The sequence below is a fragment of the Cydia fagiglandana genome, chromosome 26, assembly GCF_963556715.1.
Source record: "Cydia fagiglandana chromosome 26, ilCydFagi1.1, whole genome shotgun sequence".
Lineage (NCBI taxonomy): Eukaryota > Metazoa > Arthropoda > Insecta > Lepidoptera > Tortricidae > Cydia > Cydia fagiglandana.
The window spans coordinates 5,692,095-5,716,600 of record NC_085957.1 but is presented as its reverse complement, the minus strand read 5'-3'; the positions used below and the strand labels follow the sequence as shown (position 1 = coordinate 5,716,600).

Below are 24,506 nucleotides of genomic sequence, written 5' to 3'. Positions count from 1 at the left end.
GGCTGATTTAGACGATGCGAGAACTCGCATGCGAGTTTCATACCATTGCGGGTTTTGATCGGTCGGTTGAATTGGACGTAACCAACAGTCCGCAATGCAACTAAAATCGCATGCGAGTTCGCGCGCCGTCTAAATCAGCCTTTAGTCTGTGCGAAAAGAGAAGAGTCGTGGAATATATTGGGTCCAATATCACAGACTAAATAATAGTACAGAGTACAGTCACCTGCTATGTGTTACTTTTCGAAGGCCGCAAAAATATCTGACACGATCTTATTTGTAGAGCCATAAGAGCGTGTCATATAGTTTTGCGGTCTTCGAAGAGTAACATATTATTGTAGGTGTGTGAAACACGCATAATTATCATGTAGCGCAGTGCAAAACTGGCCTTATTTTATATCGCCATCTGCGCATGGCAACACCCTTTCTCTTCCTACCAAGCTCTGCAACGAGCACCACGCTATGTAAGCCTTTAAATATTATGATAAATAATAAAACAAGAAAACAGTGCAAATACAGTCTTTTCTATTCAACATCATCTCTCTCCACCTTTACATGGTGCCGAAAATATTCAGTTCTACTTAATCTCCAACGGGCTGGGCCGGTAAACTTCGTGTCCGCGTGCGCGATGCCATAATGGCGGCCGAAGATATCAAAAAATTAATTGCATCCAGAGGCCAATGCAAGGCTTCTATGACGAGAATGGAGAGGTTCCTCCAACAAGAGCCTCAATTATTTACTGTGGAGAGCTTGACTACTAGAAAAGCGTCAATGAACACCGTTTTCCAAAAGTATCAAGACGTATGCGTGCAATTATCAGTGTTAGACCCAGAACATCACAAAGACGACTTGGACGACGACACAGAAGATCGATTTTACAGCATTATGACCGCTTTAGAGTGCGCGTTAAATGTGATAGAAAAAACAGCCCAACAAAATACACAGACAGCAGAGGGCAGTGGAAAAGCAGCGCGCTTGCCTTCGCTTGATATACCTGTCTTCGACGGGCGGGACGTCGCGCTCTACAAATCATTTATCGAGATGTTTGAGGCTGTAGTACATCGCGACGCGCGAATACCTGTCGTTCAGAAGCTGTGCTTTCTGAAAAAGTACTTAAAGGGCGAGCCGCTACAGCTTATCGACAATTTACCCATAATTGGAGCATCATATGACTCTGCACTAGAACTACTCAAGAAACGGTATGACAACCCAGCATTAATCATCAGCAGCCACGTCAATACACTCCTGGACATACCAGCGTTGCACCGAGGCACTGCTCTACAGCTGCGAGACATGGTGGCCAAGGTCCGGCAACATCTCACCGCGCTACAAAACCTTGAGCAGCCAGTCACATCATGGGACGCCATCCTAGCCTGCATCTTGTTAAGAAAGTTAGATTCCTTCACCGTGAGATTGTATCACTCCGAGAGGGACAACAGCGAGCAACACACTGTGAGTAGTTTACTTAATTTTTTAGAAAAAAGAGCAGCTGTGTTGGAGGCGAGTCCAGCCGGTAGTGAAAGCTCATATGTCAAAGCTAAAGTAACAGCTCATGCGGTGACAGCCTCGCCCGCCCCGGCAGCTTCTGCAGTAACTATCACTGCAGAAAAATGTGTTGTGTGTAGTCAGCAGCATAGGCTCTATAAGTGTCCAAAATTTAATTCCATACCAATCAACAATAGGTTGGACATTGTCATCAAACATAATTTATGTAAAATATGTCTTGGAGCTCACTCCAAAAAATGTAGATACACATTTAAATGTGCAGAATGTAGTTCCAGGGCCCACAATACTTTGATACATGAAAAAGTTAAGCAAACAACTGATGAAGAGCCGAGTCAGAGTCAATCAGGTACTGTCAATTTACATACCAGTGCTAAGAAAGTCACCAAGGTATTATTGCCCACTGCTAAGGTATTAGTCTCTGATGTACACAATAACAAACGCATTGTTAGGGCACTTTTAGATTGTTGCGCACAGACAAGTTTTTGTACAGCGGAGTTAGCTAGTAAACTAGGCTTACCGCAATCCAATGATCCAATAAACATTGGCATGCTTATGGAACATAGTAGCAATGTTAATAAAAGCATCAAGCTAACCGTCCATTCTAGAGTTCAGGATTATAAGATTGATGTTGACTGCTCTATTGTACCCAAAATAACTTCAGCACAGCCACAGCAAGCCATAGACTTGGCCAAGCTGATTTTGCCCAACGCTATTACCTTAGCTGATGATGAATTTAATGTTCCAGGCGAAGTTTCCCTCCTTCTGGCTGCAGATATCTTCTGCAGAGTAATACAAGACGGAAAGGTTGAGGCAGGCCCTGAGGATCCAGTGCTGCTGAACACGCGCCTTGGATACATCGTCTCAGGCAGAGTAAGTGTGAGTCCATCATACAATTTTAATACAGTTGCTATGCATACAATGGTTAATCCTGATCTTGACTCTTGTGTAAGGCAATTTTGGGAGGCCGAAAAGGTCCCTGAAGCATATCCAGAAAGCATGCCGGAGCAGGAATATTGTGAGAAGATTTTTTGGAGACAACCTCATTGAACAAGGATCGCTATGAGGTTACTCTCCCATTAAAAGTTAATTTTAGCGAAATAGATCCTTCTAACTCCTTTGTGATTGCTTTGCAAAGATTAAATAATCTTCAAAAAAGGTTTGCAAAGGAACCTGAGTTTCATAACTTATACAAACAATTCATACAAGAATACCTTGATCTAGGTCACGCCAAAGTAATTGATCTAAAGGACTGTGACCCTACAGAGCAACCGGTATTTTACCTGTCACATCATGGAATTCTCCGGCCCGACAAAATTACAAATAAATTCCGGGCTGTATTTGATGGTAGTTTCAAAACTAAGGCAGGCCACAGTCTCAATGACTATTTATGCAATGGCCCTGTAGTCCAAAACTCATTATTTGATATCATGATGCTTTTTCGCACATACAAGTACACGGTGCAGTGTGACATACGTCACATGTACCGCATGATATCTATGCACCCTGAGCATAGACGCCTACAAAACATTTTGTGGCGGGCAGATGACACTTTACAGTGTTTACAATTACAAACAATAACTTATGGATTAAAAAGCAGTGCCTACCTTGCCACAAAGTGTCTTGTAGAGCTAGCAAAAAAATACAAAGCTCAATATCCATTGGCCAGTGAAGCTATCATCAAAAACAGCTATGTAGATGATGTGCAAGGCGGCTCAGATACACTTCAGGGAGCTTTACAACTAAAAAGTGAACTTATTTCTCTAATGAGCAAAGGTAGCTTTCAATTACATAAATGGATTTCTAATGAGTCAGAAATATTGCAAGATATCCCTCAAGAAAAAATTGGCCTTGCCAAGCAGGATATAGATCAGGATAAATCAATTGTTAAGATCTTAGGACTATCTTATGATGCCCGAGAAGATGCATACAAAATGAGTGGCCGTGTACTCACCTCTCCTGAGGTGCCCACTAAAAGAAATGTACTGAGTTCTATCAGCAGACTCTATGATCCAATGGGCTTTGTCGGACCTTTAACCGTCAAGGCAAAACTTATCTTACAACAAATATGGCAATACGATTTAGAATGGGACTCTCCCCTGCCACCTGAACTAGTAAAAATATGGCAGACATTCTATAATAATTTGGTTAACATGCCTGTCGTGACCATACCGCGGTACATAAATGTGTCTGAAGCCACTAGCATACAGCTTATAGGATACTGTGATGCATCAGTTGTAGCTTACGGCTGTTGTATTTATGTTAAGGCCATAGTAAATGGTAAGCCTTATATACATTTACTTTGCTCTAAGTCGAGAATATCCCCGCTTGCATCTAAACTGACAATTCCGAAGCTTGAGTTGAATGGGGCCCTTATACTGGCAAAATTGGTAAATCATGTCGCCTCTTTACTAAAGATATCAGATGTTCATTTGTTCACTGACTCAAAAATAGTATTGGCCTGGCTCGAATCCTCTTCACTCAAGGTACCAGCCTATATAGGCAACCGTGTAAAAGAAATAAATAAACTGACAGATACAATGTCATGGAAATATACTCCTGGCCTTCTTAACCCTAGCGACATCTTGTCTAGAGGCGCAGATCCTCAAGAAATAATTGATTGCAAGCTGTGGCATCATGGCCCAGACTATTTGACAGAAGGCAATGAGTACAATTTTCACTTGTCAGAAATAATTCCACCTCTGTGCAGTGTAGAATATTATGATAGCTCAGATGAGCACATCGCATTAAGCGCCACTGTAAATGACAATGTTATTGATTCGTTTTTTGAACGATTTTCAAGCCTTTTCAGAATGATTAGAGTGACTGTCCATATATTAAGATTTATAAATAAATGTAAAGGAAAGTCAGTGTCATCGGATCTAATTTCTGTAAAAGAGTCTAGAGACGCTTTGACTTTAATAATAAAAGGTGTGCAAATGTACTACTTTCATAATGAGTTTGTGTGTATTGAGAAGGACAAAGCTATAACCTCCAATTTAAAATCACTTAACCCTTTCATTGACTCGGCAGGGCTTCTTCGTGTGGGTGGAAGGTTGGACAATGCCACACACTTAGATTTCTCAAAAAAACATAATATCATATTGCCCAAGCACTGCCATGTCACTAAATTGATTATTATTCAAGAACATTTAATGCTCATGCATGCAGGGTTAAAGCTTGTCCTAGGTGGCCTATGTCAAAAATATTGTATAATAAATTCTGTGAGAGAAGTAAAATCTGTAATCAATAAATGCATAACATGTTGTAAATTAAAGGCCACCGCTAGTCAGCAGTTGATGGGATCACTTCCCAAGGAGCGAGTCACTCCAGCTCGAATATTTGAAAATACAGGCCTTGATTATTGTGGACCTTTTGAAATTAAGCAATCAGCTCTTAGAAGCAGTGTTATAGGTAAAGGGTATGTAGCCGTATTTGTTTGCTTTGCTTCCAAGGCTGTGCACCTAGAAGTGGTCACCGACATGACCACTGATACTTTCATAGCTGCACTAAAGCGTTTTATTGGTAGAAGAGGTTATCCACAAAATATATTTTGTGATAATGGCTCAACATTTCACGGTGCAAATAACAAATTAAAAGAGCTCCATGATTTACATAAAAAAGATTATTTTCAGAAGGATGTCAATGATTATGTACTACAGAAAGGCATACAGTTCCATTTCATTCCTAAATATAGCCCAAATCATGGAGGTCTCTGGGAGGCTGCTGTCAAATCAGCAAAATATCATTTCAAAAGGATTGCTTCAAATCGCATATTTACATATGAACAATTTAGTACAATAATCATAGAAATTGAAGCAATACTGAACTCTAGGCCGTTGACCCCGCTGTCTCATGACATCTCTGATTTTTCATATTTAACCCCGGGGCACTTTTTGATTGGTGCTGAGCTAACTTCTGCTCCACAACCTGATTTGGCAGCAGTCCCCAGCAATCCACTCCGGTTTTGGAGGTGCTGCGAGCAAGTACGGCAGCATTTTTGGAGTGTTTGGTCAAAGGAGTACCTATCATTGTTAAACCAAAGAACTAAATGGCAAAAAGCAGAACCTAACTTAAAGGTTGGCATGGTGGTGCTACTACAGGTTCCAAACACTCCTCCTTTAACTTGGCCCGTAGGTAGGATTAGCAAAGTTTTTTATGGCAATGATGGCCATGTAAGAGTTGTGGAGGTGCAAACCTCAGATAAAAAATTGCATTCTCGTGCTGTGTCAAAGATAGTTGTATTGCCAGTAGAGACATAAAAAATATTGTGATATTATATTAAGTAAATGAAAGGTTGTTAATTTTTAATTTTAGTTCTTGTTGCACAAGTAGTGCATTTAAAAATAGTTTTATTTTTAGTTCATGTCAAAAGGAAATTTGTATTATTTTTCTCAAACAGGCATTTGCGCTCTCCCCCCCAGTTTATGTGTGAAACACGCATAATTATCATGTAGCGCAGTGCAAAACTGGCCTTATTTTATATCGCCATCTGCGCATGGCAACACCCTTTCTCTTCCTACCAAGCTCTGCAACGAGCACCACGCTATGTAAGCCTTTAAATATTATGATAAATAATAAAACAAGAAAACAGTGCAAATACAGTCTTTTCTATTCAACATCATCTCTCTCCACCTTTACAGTAGGTGACTGTACTACCGCATAGAAAGGACACTTCCTACAAAACTGAAGTTTGACAGCGATTCAGGGCTTTCTAAGGTATGGCACTATCCCTTTCCGCTATGTAGGGTTGTCACAATTCAAGTGGTTATCTATAGTTCGTTTTTTTTAGCATTAGAAATTAGGTAAACAATCTTGATGTGTCTTTTAATTGAAAAACACATTTTAAAAATAAGTTACGGCAAATATGTAACAATTATGAATCTAATACGATCATTTATATTCTTCTGCTTTCATAAGTAATAGTTTTTGAATTTTAAAAAGCGTTTTTCAATTAAAAGACATTTCATGATCGCTTACCTTCTTTCTAATGCTAAAAAAACGAACTATACTTAAGACGATAGAGTGGGCTACCTGTCAATATAATTACCAACCTGTTTCTGGTGACGAACGGACATCCCTTGCAGCTGAATTTTTCTGTGTGTTGCGCTGTGAGGTGCTTCCGGAGCGCCCGCGCGCTCTTCAGCCGGCTCTTGCATATGAAGCACTCGTATGCTCCGGATTGCTGCAAATATACCAATGGTATATTAATATTGACGACCGGTCTGGCCTAGTGGGTAGAGACCCTGCCTATGAAGCCGAAGCCGATGGTCCCGGGTTCGAATCCTGGTAAGGGCATTTATTTGTATTATGATACAGATATTTGTTCCTGAGTCATGGTTGTTTTCTATGTATTTAAGTATTTATATATTATATATATCGTTGTCTGAGTACCCACAACACAAGTCCTCTTGAGCTTACCGTGGGGCTTCGTCAATTTATGTAAAAATGTCCTATAATATTTATTTATTTATTTAATATCATAGACTAGGAATCATTTAGACCGAGTTTAGAGCAATTATTTCATGCAACCGATGATGCCTAAAATGCGCGGGACGAGGTGAGCGACGTCCCGTGCCGTGATTGGTCCGTTCAAAGACACGGACGTCACGCAAAGACACTTTCGACTCGAACATGGAGTAAAATTACCGTGTGCGTGGCAGAGGGGGAAGCGCGACTATGCTCAGTCTGGAGGATGTTTTGTCTGTGATTAATAGTGAACACCATTGAATCTTCGGTGAGAAAATATAGAATCGTATTACATTTAATTCATAATTGGAAATTATATAGGTGGGTCAATTTTCAAATAGGCATTTTTTGCTGTCCCACGGCTAAAACTCGAAGTCCGTAGGACTAAAAGACTGGGTATGTATATATTTTCATTCAGTGTATTATAAGCTTTAAAAATCATGCACAACTGTACCAAAAATATTATTTGGTTCTGACAAAATCGCATTTGAAGTTCCAAAAACGGCGAAATTTGCCGTTTTTCGCGTGTCCCAGTGGCGGCATCGCGCAATAATAAAAATCATAACTCTGGATGTAGGCAACGTATTATAAACAACTTTGTATTTCTATAAAGAGCATTTTCTAGAGAATTGATTTAATCATATTGATAAATTTATGCGTTATTTAATAAAACAAGGGAAGCCTTTTTATCGCTGTCCCGCGCGGCACCTGTTTTGTTATGACTTAAATATACCCCCTATAATCTTCTTTGTCTATTGAATAACGGTTAGATTAAATTTACAACGCAATAGTGCGGTTAGTTAGGCATCGATTGACATCAAATGTAAACCCGGAAACAGCTTAATTTATTTAAAAATAGATAAAAATCTCTTTCGATATATTTTGGTACGACTACAACGACATTTGTATGGACGCTGAATACGTTGGTACATAGTTGGAATAAAAATATTTCTTTTATAATAATTGTTGCAAATATAGTGTTAAAATATATAGTAAAATAAATAAGTGAATCTGTTGTATTGTGTAGGAAAAATCGCAATAAAATATTATTGGCGACATGTCGCGACATTTGTATGGCGACATTTATACGGCTATTTTGACCGTATAAATGTCGATTGTGGCATACAAATGTCGACTTAGTGCCATACAGATGTCGAGAAGGTGTTATACATATGTCGTCAGGGTCTTATAAATGCAACAAAAATAATAAATAGTGGCATATACATGTTGATACTGCCATATAATGTCGAAAAAATGGCGTATACATGTCAAAAGCGCCTTACAAATGGCTACATAGTGTCATACAAATGTCGATCTTTAAACGTCCATATCTAGCTAACTATAAAAAGTACAGAGGTGCCTCCTACAGTATTTTTTTGTTGTTAAGAACCCTTCCTAAAACGATGATTATAAATCAGATTTTTCAAAAATAAAAAATTGCCATACAAATGTCGAAAAAACACCCTCTTCAAAAATTGACCCAGGTAATACTTAACTGACCGATTACCAAAAATCTATTTATTTATATAATACCCACACATTTTTTTAAGAGATGTATGTAAGGACTAGGTTTGTATTCACTAGGTTGAAGTGAAATAAAATGGAGGTACTGTTATTTGAACTTCATTTTTAGGGTTTCAAAGGTTGTCTGGAAGAGATCGCTTTTTAGCGATAAGACCGCCTGTTGTTACCGGGTTCTATTGTAACACTAAAATTTCTTTGTAATTTTACATGTATGTAAGATGTATGGTTATTGGTGCAATAAAGAATATTTACTTACTTACTTACTTTCGTACCCAAAGGGTAAAATGGGACCCTATTACTAAGACTCCGCTGTCCGTCCGTCCGTCCGTCTGTCACCAGCTAGACAGTTGAAATTTTCACAGATGATGTATTTCTGTTGCCGCTATAACAACAAATACTAAAAAGTACGGAACCCTCGGTGGGCGAGTCCGACTCGCACTTGTCCGGTTTTTTTCCAGTTTCTGTGTCATTCATATAATTACTTATGCCAAATTGAAGATTTCTAGTACTAACGATCACTGAGATAAGCCTCGGACGGACAAACAAACGGTAGTGATTTATTTCAATGAATGTTTGACACTTGTGTCATAAAGAGCGTATACCTCACTATGCCTCACGAGGTGCGCATCATATCTGTCCCGTACAAGGAAGCCTCTATAACAGACTCCGCACTTGTACGGGGCGCTCTTGTAGTTGGTGCTCTCCTGCCGTTTCTGTATCTCGGCTATTAGCGAGTATATATACGACTCACCTCGCTATGCCTCACGACGTGCGCATCATATCTGTCCCGTACAAGGAAGCCTCTATAACAGACTCCGCACTTGTACGGGGCGCTCTTGTAGTTGGTGCTCTCCTGCCGTTTTTGTATCTCGGCTATTAGCGAGTATATATACGACTCACCTCGCAATGCCTCACGACGTGCGCATCATATCTGTCCCGTACAAGGAAGCCTCTATAACAGACTCCGCACTTGTACGGGGCGCTCTTGTAGTTGGTGCTCTCCTGTCGTTTCTGTATCTCGGCTATTAGCGAGTATATATACGACTCACCTCGCTATGCCTCACGACGTGCGCATCATATCTGTCCCGTACAAGGAAGCCTCTATAACAGACTCCGCACTTGTACGGGGCGCTCGCGCTCTTGTAGTTGGTGCTCTCCTGCGTTTCTGTATCTCAGCTATTAGCGAGTATATACGACTCACCTCGCTATGCCTCACGACGTGCGCGTCATATCTGTCCCGTACAAGGAAGCCTCTATAACAGACTCCACACTTGTACGGGGCGCTCTTGTAGTTGGTGCTCTCCTGCTGTTTCTGTATCTCGGCTATTAGCGAGTATATATACGACTCACCTCACTATGCCTCACGACGTGCGCATCATATCTGTCCCGTACAAGGAAGCCTCTATAACAGACTCCGCACTTGTACGGGGCGCTCTTGTAGTTGGTGCTCTCCTGCCGTTTCTGTATCTCGGCTATTAGCGAGTATATATACGACTCACCTCGCTATGCCTCACGACGTGCGCATCATATCTGTCCCGTACAAGGAAGCCTCTATAACAGACTCCGCACTTGTAGGGCGCGCTCTTGTAGTTGGTGCTCTCCTGCCGTTTCTGTATCTCGGCTATTAGCGAGTATATATACGACTCACCTCGCTATGCCTCACGACGTGCGCATCATATCTGTCCCGTACAAGGAAGCCTCTATAACAGACTCCGCACTTGTAGGGGGCGCTCTTGTAGTTGGTGCTCTCCTGCCGTTTCTGTATCTCGGCTATTTGCTCGTCGTAGCTGAGGGTCGTGATCGTGAAGAGGGACTCGTCGAGACCGTCTGTGGTCTTGCGTCGTTTCACGTCAGAGTTTTTGTACCTGTGGAGAGTTTAGTATTAAAATATATACAATACAATACAATACAAATACTCTTTATTGCACACTTCAATAAAAGAAGACAATACAAAAGAAAACAGAAATACAGGCAGAGGTAAACAACAGGCGGTCCTAATAATACCAATCGGTAATATAGTTTGTCAAGCAAAGCAAAAACACAAAATAACATATATTGGAAAGAAATTACGTGCTTGACAAAACCTTATAATATAATTACAGTCTATTAAACAATACAGTCATTCGACGAAGCCGTCTATAAGTTCGTTTTTTTTACATTAGAAATAAGGTAAACAATCTTGATGTGTCTTTTAATTGAATACACATTTTAAAAATAAGTTACGGCAAATATGTAACAATTATGAATCTAATACGATCATTTATATTCTTCTGCTTTCATAAGTAATAGTTATTGATTTTTAAAAAGCGTTTTTCAATTAAACGTCTTGTCAAGATCGCTTACCTTCTTGGGCCAGTCATCTTAAACCTAAAAAGGGGGTCAACCTCGGAATGAGAGATAATAAGCTGGAAACTCGTATACACCTTCGTTATGACATTTTAAAGGTTCTCTTAAAAGTCGACGCATATATCATGTGCGCGTCACAAGTTAATCAAGGTCAAAGTTCATGAAAATCGGTTTTTTGCGAATATCAAGATTTCTATAACTCCACCGCTGTTTACATGTAGGGAAGAATTGTAGAGCATAAAATTTGTGACACGTTAAGCATCGAACATTTTTTCATGAGATTAGCCGTTTTCAAGATATAGGGCACAGAAAGCGCAGTGATCAGACATAAGTACTAGTTGGTTTGATAGTGAATGAGACCTTACATTTTATGACTATGCGCTGAAACTTGGCACAGTTGATTTTTAGCTGGTCTGAGTAGATTCTGACCGGGAGACATCGAGAGCCACGGCACATTTAGTGGGGGGAGGGGGGTTTCAGTTCGACGCTGCCGCGCTTCAATTGAAGCATCATTTCTCTAAAGCTATACATATTAGGACATGTGATATATCATTTCCGGATAAATTATGGATGGGGAATCTATTTTTGGAACTAAAACAATGTACTTTCTAACAAAGAAAACGAATAAGAATGAACTTAAAACTAGTTACTTCATCTCACTATTTTAGTTAGAGCATGTTAAATAAAAGCATGTGAAAACATTTTCATGTATTATTAGTACTTAAAATCTACCTCTTTCCTGTAGAAATACCTTAAGTTAAAGGCTATAAAGCTTAATTTCCTGATTAAACCTCAATAAAGGGGTACCCTTTTTGTAGTAAACTATGTCATAAAATCATTACATACATACACACAAGCTGTTAGCTATTGTCCACAGGAGGGGCCACTTTTGTTTTAAAATCTATATGTGATCCATAAGTGTCATTTTAACGATTAATAAACTTTATAGAACGTATTATTCACACAGATTACCAGCTCGCCTTGCGTTATAGTGCGTTTCCCGTGCCGCTGCGCCTTCTATGCCGTATATCTTGAAAATGGCTAATGGCATGGAAAAACGTTTTACACCTAACTCGTCGCAAATTGTATGCCCTACAATTCTTACCTACATGTCAATAAAATTGGAGCTATAGGAAACTTGATATCCGCGAATAACCAGTTTTTATGACCTTTGACCTGGAATAACTTCCGACGCGCACACGATATATGCGTCGACTTTTAAGAGAACCTTTAAAATGTCATAACTAAGGTGTATACGAGTTTCCAGCTTATTATCTCTCATTCCGAGGTGAAACCCTTAATTTAACTGGGCCATCTTGCAAGTTCTTTCTAATGCTAAAAAACGAACTATAGACAGGGCAATCGTGCGGGTGCGAGGGGCGAGGGGTGTACCGCGCGCACCCGAGCTGCATACATTCACCATTGTTAGTAGCTCGGTACACGTCGGTCAAAGGCGTCGGTCCACTGAATACTTTTTACTCTGTGCTGTCTGTGCTATAAACATCATTGAATCAGGACTTCACAATCCTAGAGTAATTCCAAAGAGAATAGATAGTATAGAGGGGGGGTAGAGGGGGTATGTCATAGTAAATTTTGTAGTCACTGTAAATTTACTGCCATCTATCGACAGAAGACTAAAACTCAAAATAAACACGTATAAAATTATCAAAAAAATGTATATATATGGATAAATGATTTTATTATTTTTAGGTTGTTTTGACCCATGCTCATTCACTGATAATGTGTTAAAATTGTGAAATATGAAACGGTGTCGTCACGCCATCTAGCCGAGCATAGGCCAAAGGTGTGTGCGCCATAGACGTGTGCGCCGCGCCGGCGCGCCGCCGCCGCCGGGCTTTTTGACCACGCCGCCGCCGCCGATAAATGATCGGCGTGAAATCGGCGTGACCTTGAGTGTTGTTAATTAGCTATTCTATGTTGGTTTTTGGATTACAATATAGATTTTTTGTATTATTTATGTAAAGGCCCCAGTACACAGTGGTGAAGGATGGGCCATGCCACGCCCTAGCCATTGTGTACAAGGGGCTATGGTATGCAATGGCGGACGACTGCCGTCAGTTGTCATTGTCAGCCGTGGTGAGCAATCGGGGAGTTGTCGGTTTTTTAGCACACTTCATAGAAATCGTGGTGTACCGTGGCCTGTGGTGTTCACACAGTCGCCATTGTTTGTTTAGTTTCTTGAATTTTTGACCGCTTGATTAAATGTTAATAGCCCAAACGTCATTATTGTGGAGCAATGAAGAGACTTATCAGTTTATCATAGATTTATATCAATCTGAGCCTGCTATTTTGATTTTTAATTTTGTTTTTTTTTTTGATCCACCTACGTGATATAGGCCTACTGTTGCGCATTGCAAAGCATGGCTTGGCATGGACCAACCTTGACCACTATCTACTGGAGCCTTTACAGTTGTCAAATATACATAAATCAGTAATTAAATGAACCTGAATAGCCAGTTGCAGAAACTATTAGACACACCAATTAAAGTAACTGAATAACCCTAAGTATTCACCGTCAACTGTTAACGAACGAAAGAAGACTGCTGCTAGTGCTGCTTATACGAGCCTTGGACTGATAGAAGAACAAACTTCTCCATTCTGAAAGACCTCTATATCGCCACTCTATTCCAAACATGCCATGGGTGAGCCCTTAGCTCCTTCGGATATATTATCCAACGCATGATGTGGAGAAACACATTAATTTAAGCCGAATGAATGGCAAAAGTGCTCGAGTTGGAGCATGTGTGAGATGGTCGAACGCTATGAAGAGGTCGGCTTGCAGCAGTCTGCACCGTGCAGTCCATGCGGCTTATGACTGCACGAAATGGAGACAAATTACATGTGGTCGCAAGCCTCCACAATGAGAAAACGAGAAAGAAGATACGTCTCAGTGAGCCTGGTGCTTGTACGACAAGAAAACCATTAAAAAGAAGCCATAGCAGTGTACTATGTCTAGCAAATGTCAAGGATATATGAAGTTCTGTTTTGTTAAAGTAAAAAGTACGTCATTTTTAATAGGATAAGCCATGGAAAGCTTGAGAAAACGGAGAGTTACAGATTGGATCGAAGGTCATTGGGAACAGGAAACCTGTTAATGAAAGCCAGTTACTAGGGAAATCAAGTTATTATACCTATCCTATATTCATTTACAAACCCTATTTTACTCACAGCATATTCAAACTATACGTAGTTCATTGACCAGCAACCTGCAATGATCAAATTTTCAAGAAAAACAACACATTAATGATTTTTCTTAAGAAACTTGAAAGTCAAGGTCACGCCGATTTCACGCCGAAAACACGCCGCCGCCGCCGATTTTTTGACAAACGCCGCCGCCGATCATTTTTTAATCGGCGCACACGTCTAGTGCGCCATCTATCCGAGAATGACTTTTTCTTGATTTCCGAGGCACGTTTTTTCCTTAGACTTTATTCATCTTATACGAAGTTACATGTCTTTGGTAATTCTAAGCTAAATCTGCACCACAACTATATTTTTAAAACAGTAAATACTCACTTATCCATAGTAGTCACTGGATTATCTTCCTCCTCTTTCTTCCTTACTACCTTCTCCTTCTTCTTCACTTTAACCTTCTTCACTTTCCTCTTCTTCTTCACATAAACTTCACTTAACACCTTATCATCACTGTCTTCATTCACTTCGTTATCAACATAACTTGCATCATTATTATAATCATTATCATTGGCATCATTAATATTATCATCATAATTATCAAATTCTTGATAAAATAATTCCGTATTGTTCTTTTCATCTTTTATAATTTCCACTTCAGTTATAGGCGGTACTTTTTCTTCGATATCTTCAGTGTCTTTGATTTCTGACTTGACTATAATTTCGTCCTCATTTATGTGTATGTGGAAATCGTTTGGATCATAGTATTTGTATGTCAAATGTGATCTTAGTTGGTTTTGGCGGCGGTTTATTGAACGGATGTCGCGTATTGTGATCTGAAATTAAAGTAAGAAACATTAAAATGCTCATAAGGGGTCGTCCAGAAATGATGTTTTTTTTTTATGAATGTTTTAAAATGTGATGAATGTATTTCGTCGGGTGACAAGCAAAAGTCACTAGTACTATTAATAAATTAAGGTAACAATGCACTTTATTACACTTGTAACACGGTTTATTGTCCCATAATTTCAATGGCGTTAGTTAGTGACTTTTGCTTGTCACCCGACGATTTTATTCGGTAAATACGCATATAAAATAGAGTGGATTATTTGATCTGATTACATTTTTGAGTAATATTGTATTTGTCATTAACGCTTTAAAAAAAAATTACACGTTATATCATCTCTGACCCCCCCTCCCCCATCGTGATCATTCGTGATATTGTTCTTACCCCCACCACAGAATAAATACGGGCACGCGCGGCTTATGGCTTTCCCCAAAATTGGGGCGGAACGGATGTACCTGTAGCAAAGCGATGAAATCGCGGAGTGAGCCACGCCTGCCCCCCCCCCCCCCTCCACACATACATATATTTGGATTTAGTCATCAATTTACTCACGTATGGGCTGGCGTGAGGCAGGCCGGTGAGCAGGTCATGCGCTCTAAGAACTTTGCTCTTAAACCTGGCGGCTGTTAGCAGTCGATGGCCGCACTCCCAGCAGAGACGCTGAGGCAATATGTCTTCCTCGCTCATCTGTAAACATGGTTTGCGTGAATACAAAAAAAAAACTTTATACTAATAGTACATTACTATGGAGTCCGGGAAACGAAGGATTGCAGGTTGCAGGCCAAGTAGATATAGACATACAGTAAGTTAGGCAAGAGTCCTCACTTCATACATCAGTTTTGGTCCCAGAAATATTAGTATTTCCATAGCAACTTTCATAGTGTAGCACCAACCGGAAAGTCTTATTGAGATTAGAATTTCCGGTTGGTGCTACATCTATTGTCACTTGACAGTACTACTACTACTATATACTTAAAGTACTGATAATTCCGCTACTCAGTGCTAGATTTCGACTATGAAAGTTGCTATCTAAATACTAATATTTCTGGGACCAAAACTGATGTATGGAGTGAGCACTCTTGTATTACTATATTTCTCTATGATATAGAGTAGAGACTAGTAGGATAGGGATACGCGGCCGGCAACCCGTTTTTTCGCTGAGATTTGTAGTGCTTTTCTCAAACTTGCAATGAAATAATATTAAAGATATGATGATGATTATGATGGTTGTTTCATGTCCAAATGTGATAGATTCGGTAGGTGGGGTAATAAAGGGGAAGAATTTTTTTTTTTTTTTTATTATACATGGGTTTACTCATGGCCACAGACTAGCCGAGGCGTAGACGTGGCCTACGATGGAGCGAGCTCGCCCAGAAGGTGCCTGTTCACTCTTGATTTGAAGGTTGCAAATTTATTATTTTTGCGCTACGACGCACGGTTTAGGAGATACAGCCTTATAAAGATTTTATTGTAGGTAGACTGTCCCATTTTCTAATACTAAAAAGTATCTAATTAAAGTAATTAATAATAATAAAAGTAAGTAAGTCTAATACTAAAGGAGATGCTAAAAAGTATGGATTATAGCAGTCTTTCTTACTGTCATCCCGCTGACATCTGTGAAGGCCTGCTCCAGTTTATGATCCCGTATGTTATACATCTTGCAGTCCGTTGCCAGGCATATCCTGCAGACCTAGGAGTAGAAGATTGTATGTTCATATATGAGTACACATTGACATTACACAAACGGCTCTACCGCGATATAATTTCATTTCTTTTTCCTTAAATTCCGACATTTTAGCCGAGTTGCATCAGCTGTGTGAGTCTTTCCGTGATCACAGCAGGTGCAACTCAGCTGAAACGTCGGAATTAAAGGAAAAAACAATGAAATTATATCATCTACTAAGCACGTTTGTAGAACATGGTACAGCAGCTCTTTTAAATAACTATGCTACTATTGTCTCCTGGCTGATGGGACAGAATAACAACAAGAAATAGTTGATCTACCCAAATACATACACCTAGGCATGATTTTAATATACATTTTGATAGACATTTGCTAAGTATAGTAGAAAAAGAAAATGTTATCTTACCCTTAAAGCAGCAGGTGCGTCCAGATCATTGGCCAAATCCTGGAAGATGGAATGAATAAATAAATATATATTATAGGACAATTTTATACAGATAAACCTAGTCCCACAGTAAGCTCAATAAGGCTTGTGTTGTGAGTACTATCCTCTTGGGGTTCAATGTCCTAATACTAGTACAAATTACCTTCAATGAAATTTAAATCTTAAATTAAATAGAACAGAGATGCTTTTGTTTTGTTCCGTAAAATTTTAAAACAAAACAAATTCAACTCTATTTTCTAATACCATTGATTCAAATTTGATTGCCAATTTTCCTTATATGGTGGGCAGCTAGAGGCTAGACGACGATATAGTCATCATAACACAAAAATACTGCATGTTCAAAGAGACACAGTGTGGTTATACCAAGGAAGGAATTATGATGGGCAAAGAATGAGATGGGAAGAATTCAGGTGGCTGGAGCCTTTTGGAGAAGATAGGCTCTGGATAGGGACGTGTGGAGGAATATGAGAGAGGCTTATGCCAAGGGCAACCAGACAAAATGTTTGTGGAGAAAGGCTAGCATTAAGCCGTAATATATTATACCAGAGTAGACTTAGATAAGTTGGTCTGTGTTCCGTTCTAACATACCAGCGATGTGGCTTGCCGCATCACAATGCTGAGCCAGCGCCTTTTCTGAGCCACGACACATGGCTTCATAATTTTTTAATGTAATATCTAGTTAATAGTTTTTGGTAATTAAGTTGTTTTGTATGTTCTTATCTTGTACTTTTATAATGCCGTGTATGTTGTGGGTATGAATTGTTAGAATCGTGTAGTATACCCTTTACATCTCATTCTATTATTACACAGGCAACACCTCTCTCTATGATCAATGTTGCCACTATACACCTATCCGGGTTCCCTTTCGTTTTTCCCCTCCGCTCGAAACGTAATGGCTCCTCATAAGTAAATTTTATTTTATAACTTTTAAACATGTGATATATAATAATCCGATTTAATCGACCCTTTGACATGGACGAAATGTAGTGTAATTTATTGCAAATTAAAACTACGATTTTGTTGAGTAAAAGAAGCATTTTATTTTCGACGACATCCTTCGCCGCAGTCCTACGCAAGGCCCTGCGCCTTCATCCTGCACATCAGGTTATGGGCCCAGAAGAGAGTGCTGCGAGGATACTGAAAACAAAACCGCAGAAAGGTACGTCGGAAATAGTGTCATTTTTTTGAGGTTAGAATTGCACTTCTCTCGTTGCATATAACCTCACTTTTCTTCGATTGCTCAGCTAAAGTCACTACAAATTAGTCCAAAATGTCGTCAAACAGTGAAAATAACGGGCACATTCCAGTTGAGAAACTGGATGGCTTGGCAAACTATTCAAATTGGAAATTTGCCATGAAGATGCTACTAACGCTGGATGGTCTATGGGGCTGTGTGGAAGGTACGGACACCAATGCGACCCACGAAAGCCGCGCTTTAGCTAAGATATGTTTAACGATCAAGCCTGCACTGTACCAGTACGTGCGAGATGCCACGTCGGCAAAGGATGCCTGGAAGAAACTCGCCGATGCCTTCGAGTCCAAGGGCCTATACCGAAAAGTGCTCTTGCTACGTCAACTGCATAAAATAGAATACAACCAGTACAGCAGCATGTCGGAATATGTCGAGGCGGTGATGCGGCTCGTTCAACAGCTCGATGATATAGGCAAGAAGATAGACGATGATGAGGTAGCGGAGATCCTGTTGAGTGGTTTACCGCAGGAATTTGACAACCTGGTGTCGGGTCTGGAAACCGCCTGTCTTACAAGCAAACTCACGGTGGAGCTTGTGCGTGCCAGATTGCTACAAGAAGAACACCGGAGAAGTGCGAGTGACCAGGAGGGTGTGAAGGCCTACCTAGGAAGCAAGAAGAAGAAGTCATCGCCTATGTTTTGCCAGTTCTGCAAGAAGAGCGGACACACTATCAAGCGTTGCTTTAAGCGCAAGAAGGAACTGAAGAACAATGAGGAGAACCACACTATGCTTGCATCAGCCATGGTATGCAGCGGCAGCAGCTGCCATGATTTTGTCGTGGATTCTGGAGCGTCCCAACATATGGTTGCTAATAAGGAGCTACTAGAAGAACCTAGAGGTAAAAAATTCTACAATTTATATAGCTAATGGTAATAAATTACATAGCAATTGTAGTGGTAGGGTCCCTTTGTGCTCCAATATTAGCCTTGTAAATGTTCTCCATGTGCCTGACCTCTCCAGCAATTTACTGTCCGTTAGTCAAATCACTGACAAGGGTTATACTGTCGTTTTTAGTAGGGATCATTGTAAAGTCTTTGATAATGTTAAAGTCACTGGCGATCAACTGTTAGTTGCTTCTAAGGAAAATGGTTTGTATAAATATAAGGCTCAAGTGCGACACATCCTTGAGGAGGAGTCTTCCAAGCTCTTGCAAACCAGGCAAGAGACAGTGAATGCTCACGCTGTTTCGACAGTGCCAATGGATCTAATCCATAGACGTCTAGGTCATTTGTCTGAACCAGGTATGAGGATTCTTGGTGATGGGGAGAAATGCATGAACTTACTTTTTCAGAAAGAAGACACCATCAGTGGTAGTTGCGAGCCGTGCTTGACAGGCAAGATGGTGCGAGCACCGTATCCTGCTGTCAGCACGAAGCGCACTACCCAACCACTTGAACTCATCCATTCAGATGTGGCCGGACCGATGCAAGTCGAAACATGGGGTGGAGCTCGTTACCTTTTGACCTTCACAGATGACCATACCCGGAAAACGTGGGGCTACCTTATGAAGCATAAATCAGAGGTGAGTTCACATTTTATTAATTTTAAAACTATGATTGAGAAACAATCCGGATTTTTAATAAAATGTTTGCGCAGTGACAATGGCCTTGAGTTTACAAACAATAAACTGGCCAATTATCTTAAAGAACATGGTATTATACATCAAACCACTGTCCCTTTCAATCCTGCTCAAAATGGAACAGCGGAAAGGGCTTTTAAAACGATTTTTGATAAAACTAGGGCTATGCTGCAGGAATCCGGCCTGTGTAACCGCTACTGGGGAGAGGCAGTTATGACAGCCATTTACCTGAAAAATAGGTCTCCTACCAGAGCGCTTTCAGGTGGAATTCCCGAGAGCTTATGGACTGGGTCTCCTATAGACATCAGCCATTTACGTGTCTTCGGGTGTACTGCTTATGCACATGTTCCTAGTCAAAAGCGTCGAAAACTTGATGCTAGAGCAAAAGCGTAAATTTTTGTTGGTTATGGTGAAACTTTTAAAGGATACCGTTTGATTGATCCCACTAAACCTCATAGAGTTATACAGTCCAGATCTGTTATTTTTAATGAGGATAAATTTATAGGTAAACATGACAGTAGTAAAAAGACTTGTGGAGCCAATTTTTATAATTACTATATCGATAAAGACAATTTTAATAATTCAATGACTAATAATGAAAATAATTCTTTTAATGCATTGAATAATTTTAATGATGACTCTCATTTTAATGTTAATGATGTCATTCAAAATAATGAAAAAGATAAATCAGCTGAGTGCTCATCCTCTTCAAATACAGTTTCAGATGCAGAGACCCTGACGCAACCGGCGTGGTCACCGCTCTCTGAGCACTACTGTACGGGCGATGAAGGTGCAAGTGACAGTACCGGTGATGAAGATTGCGTCCCAAGGGGCGCTTTGTCTTCTCTGCCGGAGTCATCATTTGATGATCATGACGACGGTGATGAAGTGGGTGCTCCAAGGGGTCCCGTGTCTTCTCTGCCGGAGTCTGCACCAAGTGAGCCGACGCTGCCGGCTGTTTCCGACACGTCTCGTTCACGTCCCGTACGTAAAACACGAGGTAATATGCCACAGCATCTCAGAGACTATGATTTATCTATGATAGCGGAAGGATATTCGCCAGATGAGCCTGCATCATACCGCGAAGCCATGCAATCTTCTGAAAAGGAAGACTGGCAGCAGGCAATGCAGTGTGAGTATGACTCTTTAATTAAAAACAAGGTATGGATCTTAGTAGACAGACCTGCAGATGAAAACATCGTCAAGTGTAAGTGGGTTTACAAAAAGAAACTCGACACCTCAGGTAAGCCTGCCAAATTTAAAGCTAGGTTGGTTGCCCGTGGGTTTAGCCAAGTAGAGGGCATTGACTATACGGACACCTTTGCACCTGTAGTGAGGCATAGCACACTGAGAATATTGTTTTCTATTGCTACTGAATTAAACTTACAAATAGACCATATCGATGTTACAACTGCATTTTTAAATGGGGAATTAAACGAAAAGATTTATATGGAGCAGCCTTTAGGCTTTAAAAACTGTGATAAGGTTTGTTTGCTTAAGAAGAGCTTATACGGCCTTAACCAAGCAAGCCGAATGTGGAATATCAAAATACATGATTTCTTAGCACTAAATAATTTTACTCAGAGCAAATGTGAGCCATGTATTTATACAAAGAAGACAAAGACTGAATATATTATTATTGCATTGTATGTTGATGATTTTTATGTATTTCACAATAATTGTATTAATAATATTTTACAACTTTTACAAAATAATTTTGAAGTCCGTCATTTGGGCAAATTGAATAATTGTCTAGGAATGAATGTTTATAGAGAAAATGGTATCACAACCCTAGATCAAACTGAGTACATAAAGCGTTTATTATTCAAGTATAATATGTCAGATTGTAAATCTGTTTCTACACCTTTACCGGTTAATTGTAAATTACAGAAATCAAATAAGACATGTTTAGATGATGAAGTCTATCAGTACAGACAGTTATTAGGAAGTCTAATGTATTTATCAGTCTGTACTAGACCGGACATTTCTTATGCATGTAGCCAACTTAGTATGTTTAACACATGTTTTGATGAAAATCATTGGCGCATGGCGAAGCGTGTGCTACGTTACCTAAAAGGTACTATTAATTATGGCCTTTGTTTTACAAAGAGCAATACTTTTAACCTTACTGCATACGCTGACGCAGACTGGGCCAATGACCTTTCAGACCGCAAGTCCTATACTGGCTTTGTGATTAAGTTAGGATCTAATGTAATTAACTGGGAGGCAAGAAAGCAACAATGTACTTCTCTTTCAAGTTGCGAGTCAGAATACGTAGCTATTGGAGATTGTTGTAAAGACATATGTTTTGTACGAAATTTCTTGTCAGAAATTATCGATAAAACTTTTGACACTGTCATTTATAATGATAGCCAAAGTGCTCAAAAATTACTGTTAGTTAAAGAGCACTCCCACAAAAGAACAAAGCATATAGACCTAAGGTATCACTTCATTAAAGATCTGATTCAAAAAGGGAACTTAAATGTAAGGTACTTGCAGACTGACAAAATGGTAGCAGATGTATTAACAAAACCTTTATGTGCTGAAAAACATTGTAAATTTGTGCAGGGACTTAATGTTAAGCCTTTAAAATGTTAATTAAGAGCCACTTCTCTACTTATGATTTTTAAATGTGATATTCATTCCTGTCTTACCTAGTTATAGCTGCATGTCTATATTTTACGTCTATGTGTTTTTACTAGACTTAAGCCTGCAGCATGTAATTTATTCTAAGTATGCTTTATGTAGAGCCATACTTAGAGCTTTTCTAGGCATGTAAAGTGCAAGGAGGAGTGTTAGAATCGTGTAGTATACCCTTTACATCTCATTCTATTATTACACAGGCAACACCTCTCTCTATGATCAATGTTGCCACTATACACCTATCCGGGTTCCCTTTCGTTTTTCCCCTCCGCTCGAAACGTAATGGCTCCTCATAAGTCAATTTTATTTTATAACTTTTAAACATGTGATATATAATAATCCGATTTAATCGACCCTTTGACATGGACGAAATGTAGTGTAATTTATTGCAAATTAAAACTACGATTTTGTTGAGTAAAAGAAGCATTTTATTTTCGACGACATCCTTCGCCGCAGTCCTACGCAAGGCCCTGCGCCTTCATCCTGCACATCATGAATAAAGAAATTATCTATCTATCTAGCATCACAAGAAATTAAGCCAATTTTGATGAATAGGTATCAATTATCTCAACAAAGATCAACTGATAACAAAATCCATACATATTTTTGTTTCATTAAAAAAATATATATATTTGTTCCTAATTTATTTATATAAATATTGGCGCAATAAAGAATATTCACATACTTAATTCTACAAAATATAAAAACATACATTTGTTTGGCAGACTATGTATCTAATTTTTATTTGCTATTAGTACCTAAATGTTGACTTATTATTGAATTTTGTTACAAACCTGAGCAGACACAGGCACAGCTCCATTCTTGATCTTCCGCAGCCCACATCTGGTCTCATAAAAGTCGTCATTCCGGAAGTGCTCAGAGCATATTGTGCTGCGGTCCTTCGGCTCCCAGTCTGAAATGCCCAGCGCCTCCATCCAGGCATTCCGGAGATTTGGCTCTTTGGGAAACCTAGTGTTATATAATTCTATCAGTATTGGACATTACACAGTACTCACAGTGGGCCCGAACTGTAGAAGAGTGGCCCACGACAGACCAATGGAAAGAGCTGGAGGAGACCTTTGCCAAGCGGCATCTGAGCTAAGAGACAAACTCTGACTCAGAATAAAAGGGCTTAATAGAATAGAATTGGACATAGCAGCATAAACAAAACAGAAATTCTAAACATGGTGTAGGTACTCTATATAACAAGTTATAGGGAGTTTAGGATGTATCTATAAGTGGTTACAATCAATGAGTTTATTTATTACAGACAACATAATGATCCACATATTGTTGGTTACAGCTTTCATGTGTTGTTCTAAATTGATCTCATAACTTTATAAGGATAAAATCAATTATTTGGACAAAGTATCCTTTTAATTTTAGTGTAGTTTTAACATTAAAACAATAAGATGGCAAGCTTTTTGTCTGTTGATCCTGGAGCTCACAATACAAAACAATAATAAAATAATTCAATTAAATCTTAATAACATTATGTATACAAACAAACCAAATAAACTGTTATACATACAAGTGAAATGTAATCCCGTGGCTTTTGGTTGTTCGTTTCGTATCGTTGAAACAGCTTTGCACACTGCACCGCATTTCTATGAGGTTTTTCACTTATAATATCTTATTTATAACACAAAGATCGAATTCATCGCGATCTTGTAAATATAACACTTAGTTAGTAATAGTTATAATCCAATTAGACATTTCAGCGTTAGCTTAAATCAACTACAGTGCTTATTTTCTTTCTAAGGCATTTTCTTGACACGATATCGTTACGTTTATATTAATGTTTTTGTAGAAATTGGTATTTATTCAGAATTTACAACTAAATACACAAACGTCAAAAATGTCCTTGACGCATTCGCCATTTTCTTTTAGATTTTTTTTTAACTTCAGCGTGAGGCTATGGTCGATCCAAGAAAAATGTAGCGAAAACCGGTTTATCGATTAGTTGCAAAACAAGAAGCGCTTCACTATTGTCATATTGTACTTGAATTGTACAGCTTTTGTTGCATCTCTTTCTCTCTTATCTGTCTATACAAATGAGAGACC

At 39.3% G+C, this 24,506-nt stretch overlaps 2 protein-coding genes across 3 annotated transcripts in view; one reads left to right on the top strand and one right to left on the bottom strand.

Annotated features, from left to right (window-relative positions):
• The window catches only part of LOC134677470 (zinc finger protein 724-like), a 36,409-nt gene extending 12,057 nt beyond the window's left edge, over nt 1–24,352 (bottom strand). Inside the window, exons 1-8 of the mRNA XM_063535952.1 lie at nt 23,974–24,352; nt 23,237–23,411; nt 16,930–16,968; nt 16,437–16,529; nt 15,392–15,526; nt 14,377–14,828; nt 10,142–10,358; nt 6,555–6,685 (exon numbers count right to left, since the gene is read on the bottom strand). Of these exons, the coding sequence (XP_063392022.1) occupies nt 6,555–6,685; nt 10,142–10,358; nt 14,377–14,828; nt 15,392–15,526; nt 16,437–16,529; nt 16,930–16,968; nt 23,237–23,411; nt 23,974–24,047 (1,316 nt within the window). The 5' untranslated portion in view covers nt 24,048–24,352. The remainder of the gene's footprint in view (nt 1–6,554; nt 6,686–10,141; nt 10,359–14,376; nt 14,829–15,391; nt 15,527–16,436; nt 16,530–16,929; nt 16,969–23,236; nt 23,412–23,973) is intronic.
• LOC134677391 (uncharacterized) lies at nt 443–6,091 on the top strand. 2 transcript variants are annotated; one of them, XM_063535842.1, is made up of 2 exons: nt 443–1,449; nt 2,249–5,332. In XM_063535842.1, the coding sequence occupies exons 1-2, from the start codon at nt 634–636 to the stop codon at nt 2,291–2,293; spliced, it is 861 nt and encodes a 286-aa protein (XP_063391912.1). In that variant the 5' UTR covers nt 443–633; the 3' UTR covers nt 2,294–5,332. The 2 variants fall into 2 exon arrangements, with proteins under 2 accessions (XP_063391912.1, XP_063391911.1); XM_063535841.1 differs by having other exon boundaries at nt 488–1,449; nt 2,249–6,091.
• Nucleotides 24,353–24,506: the final 154 nt, after the last annotated feature.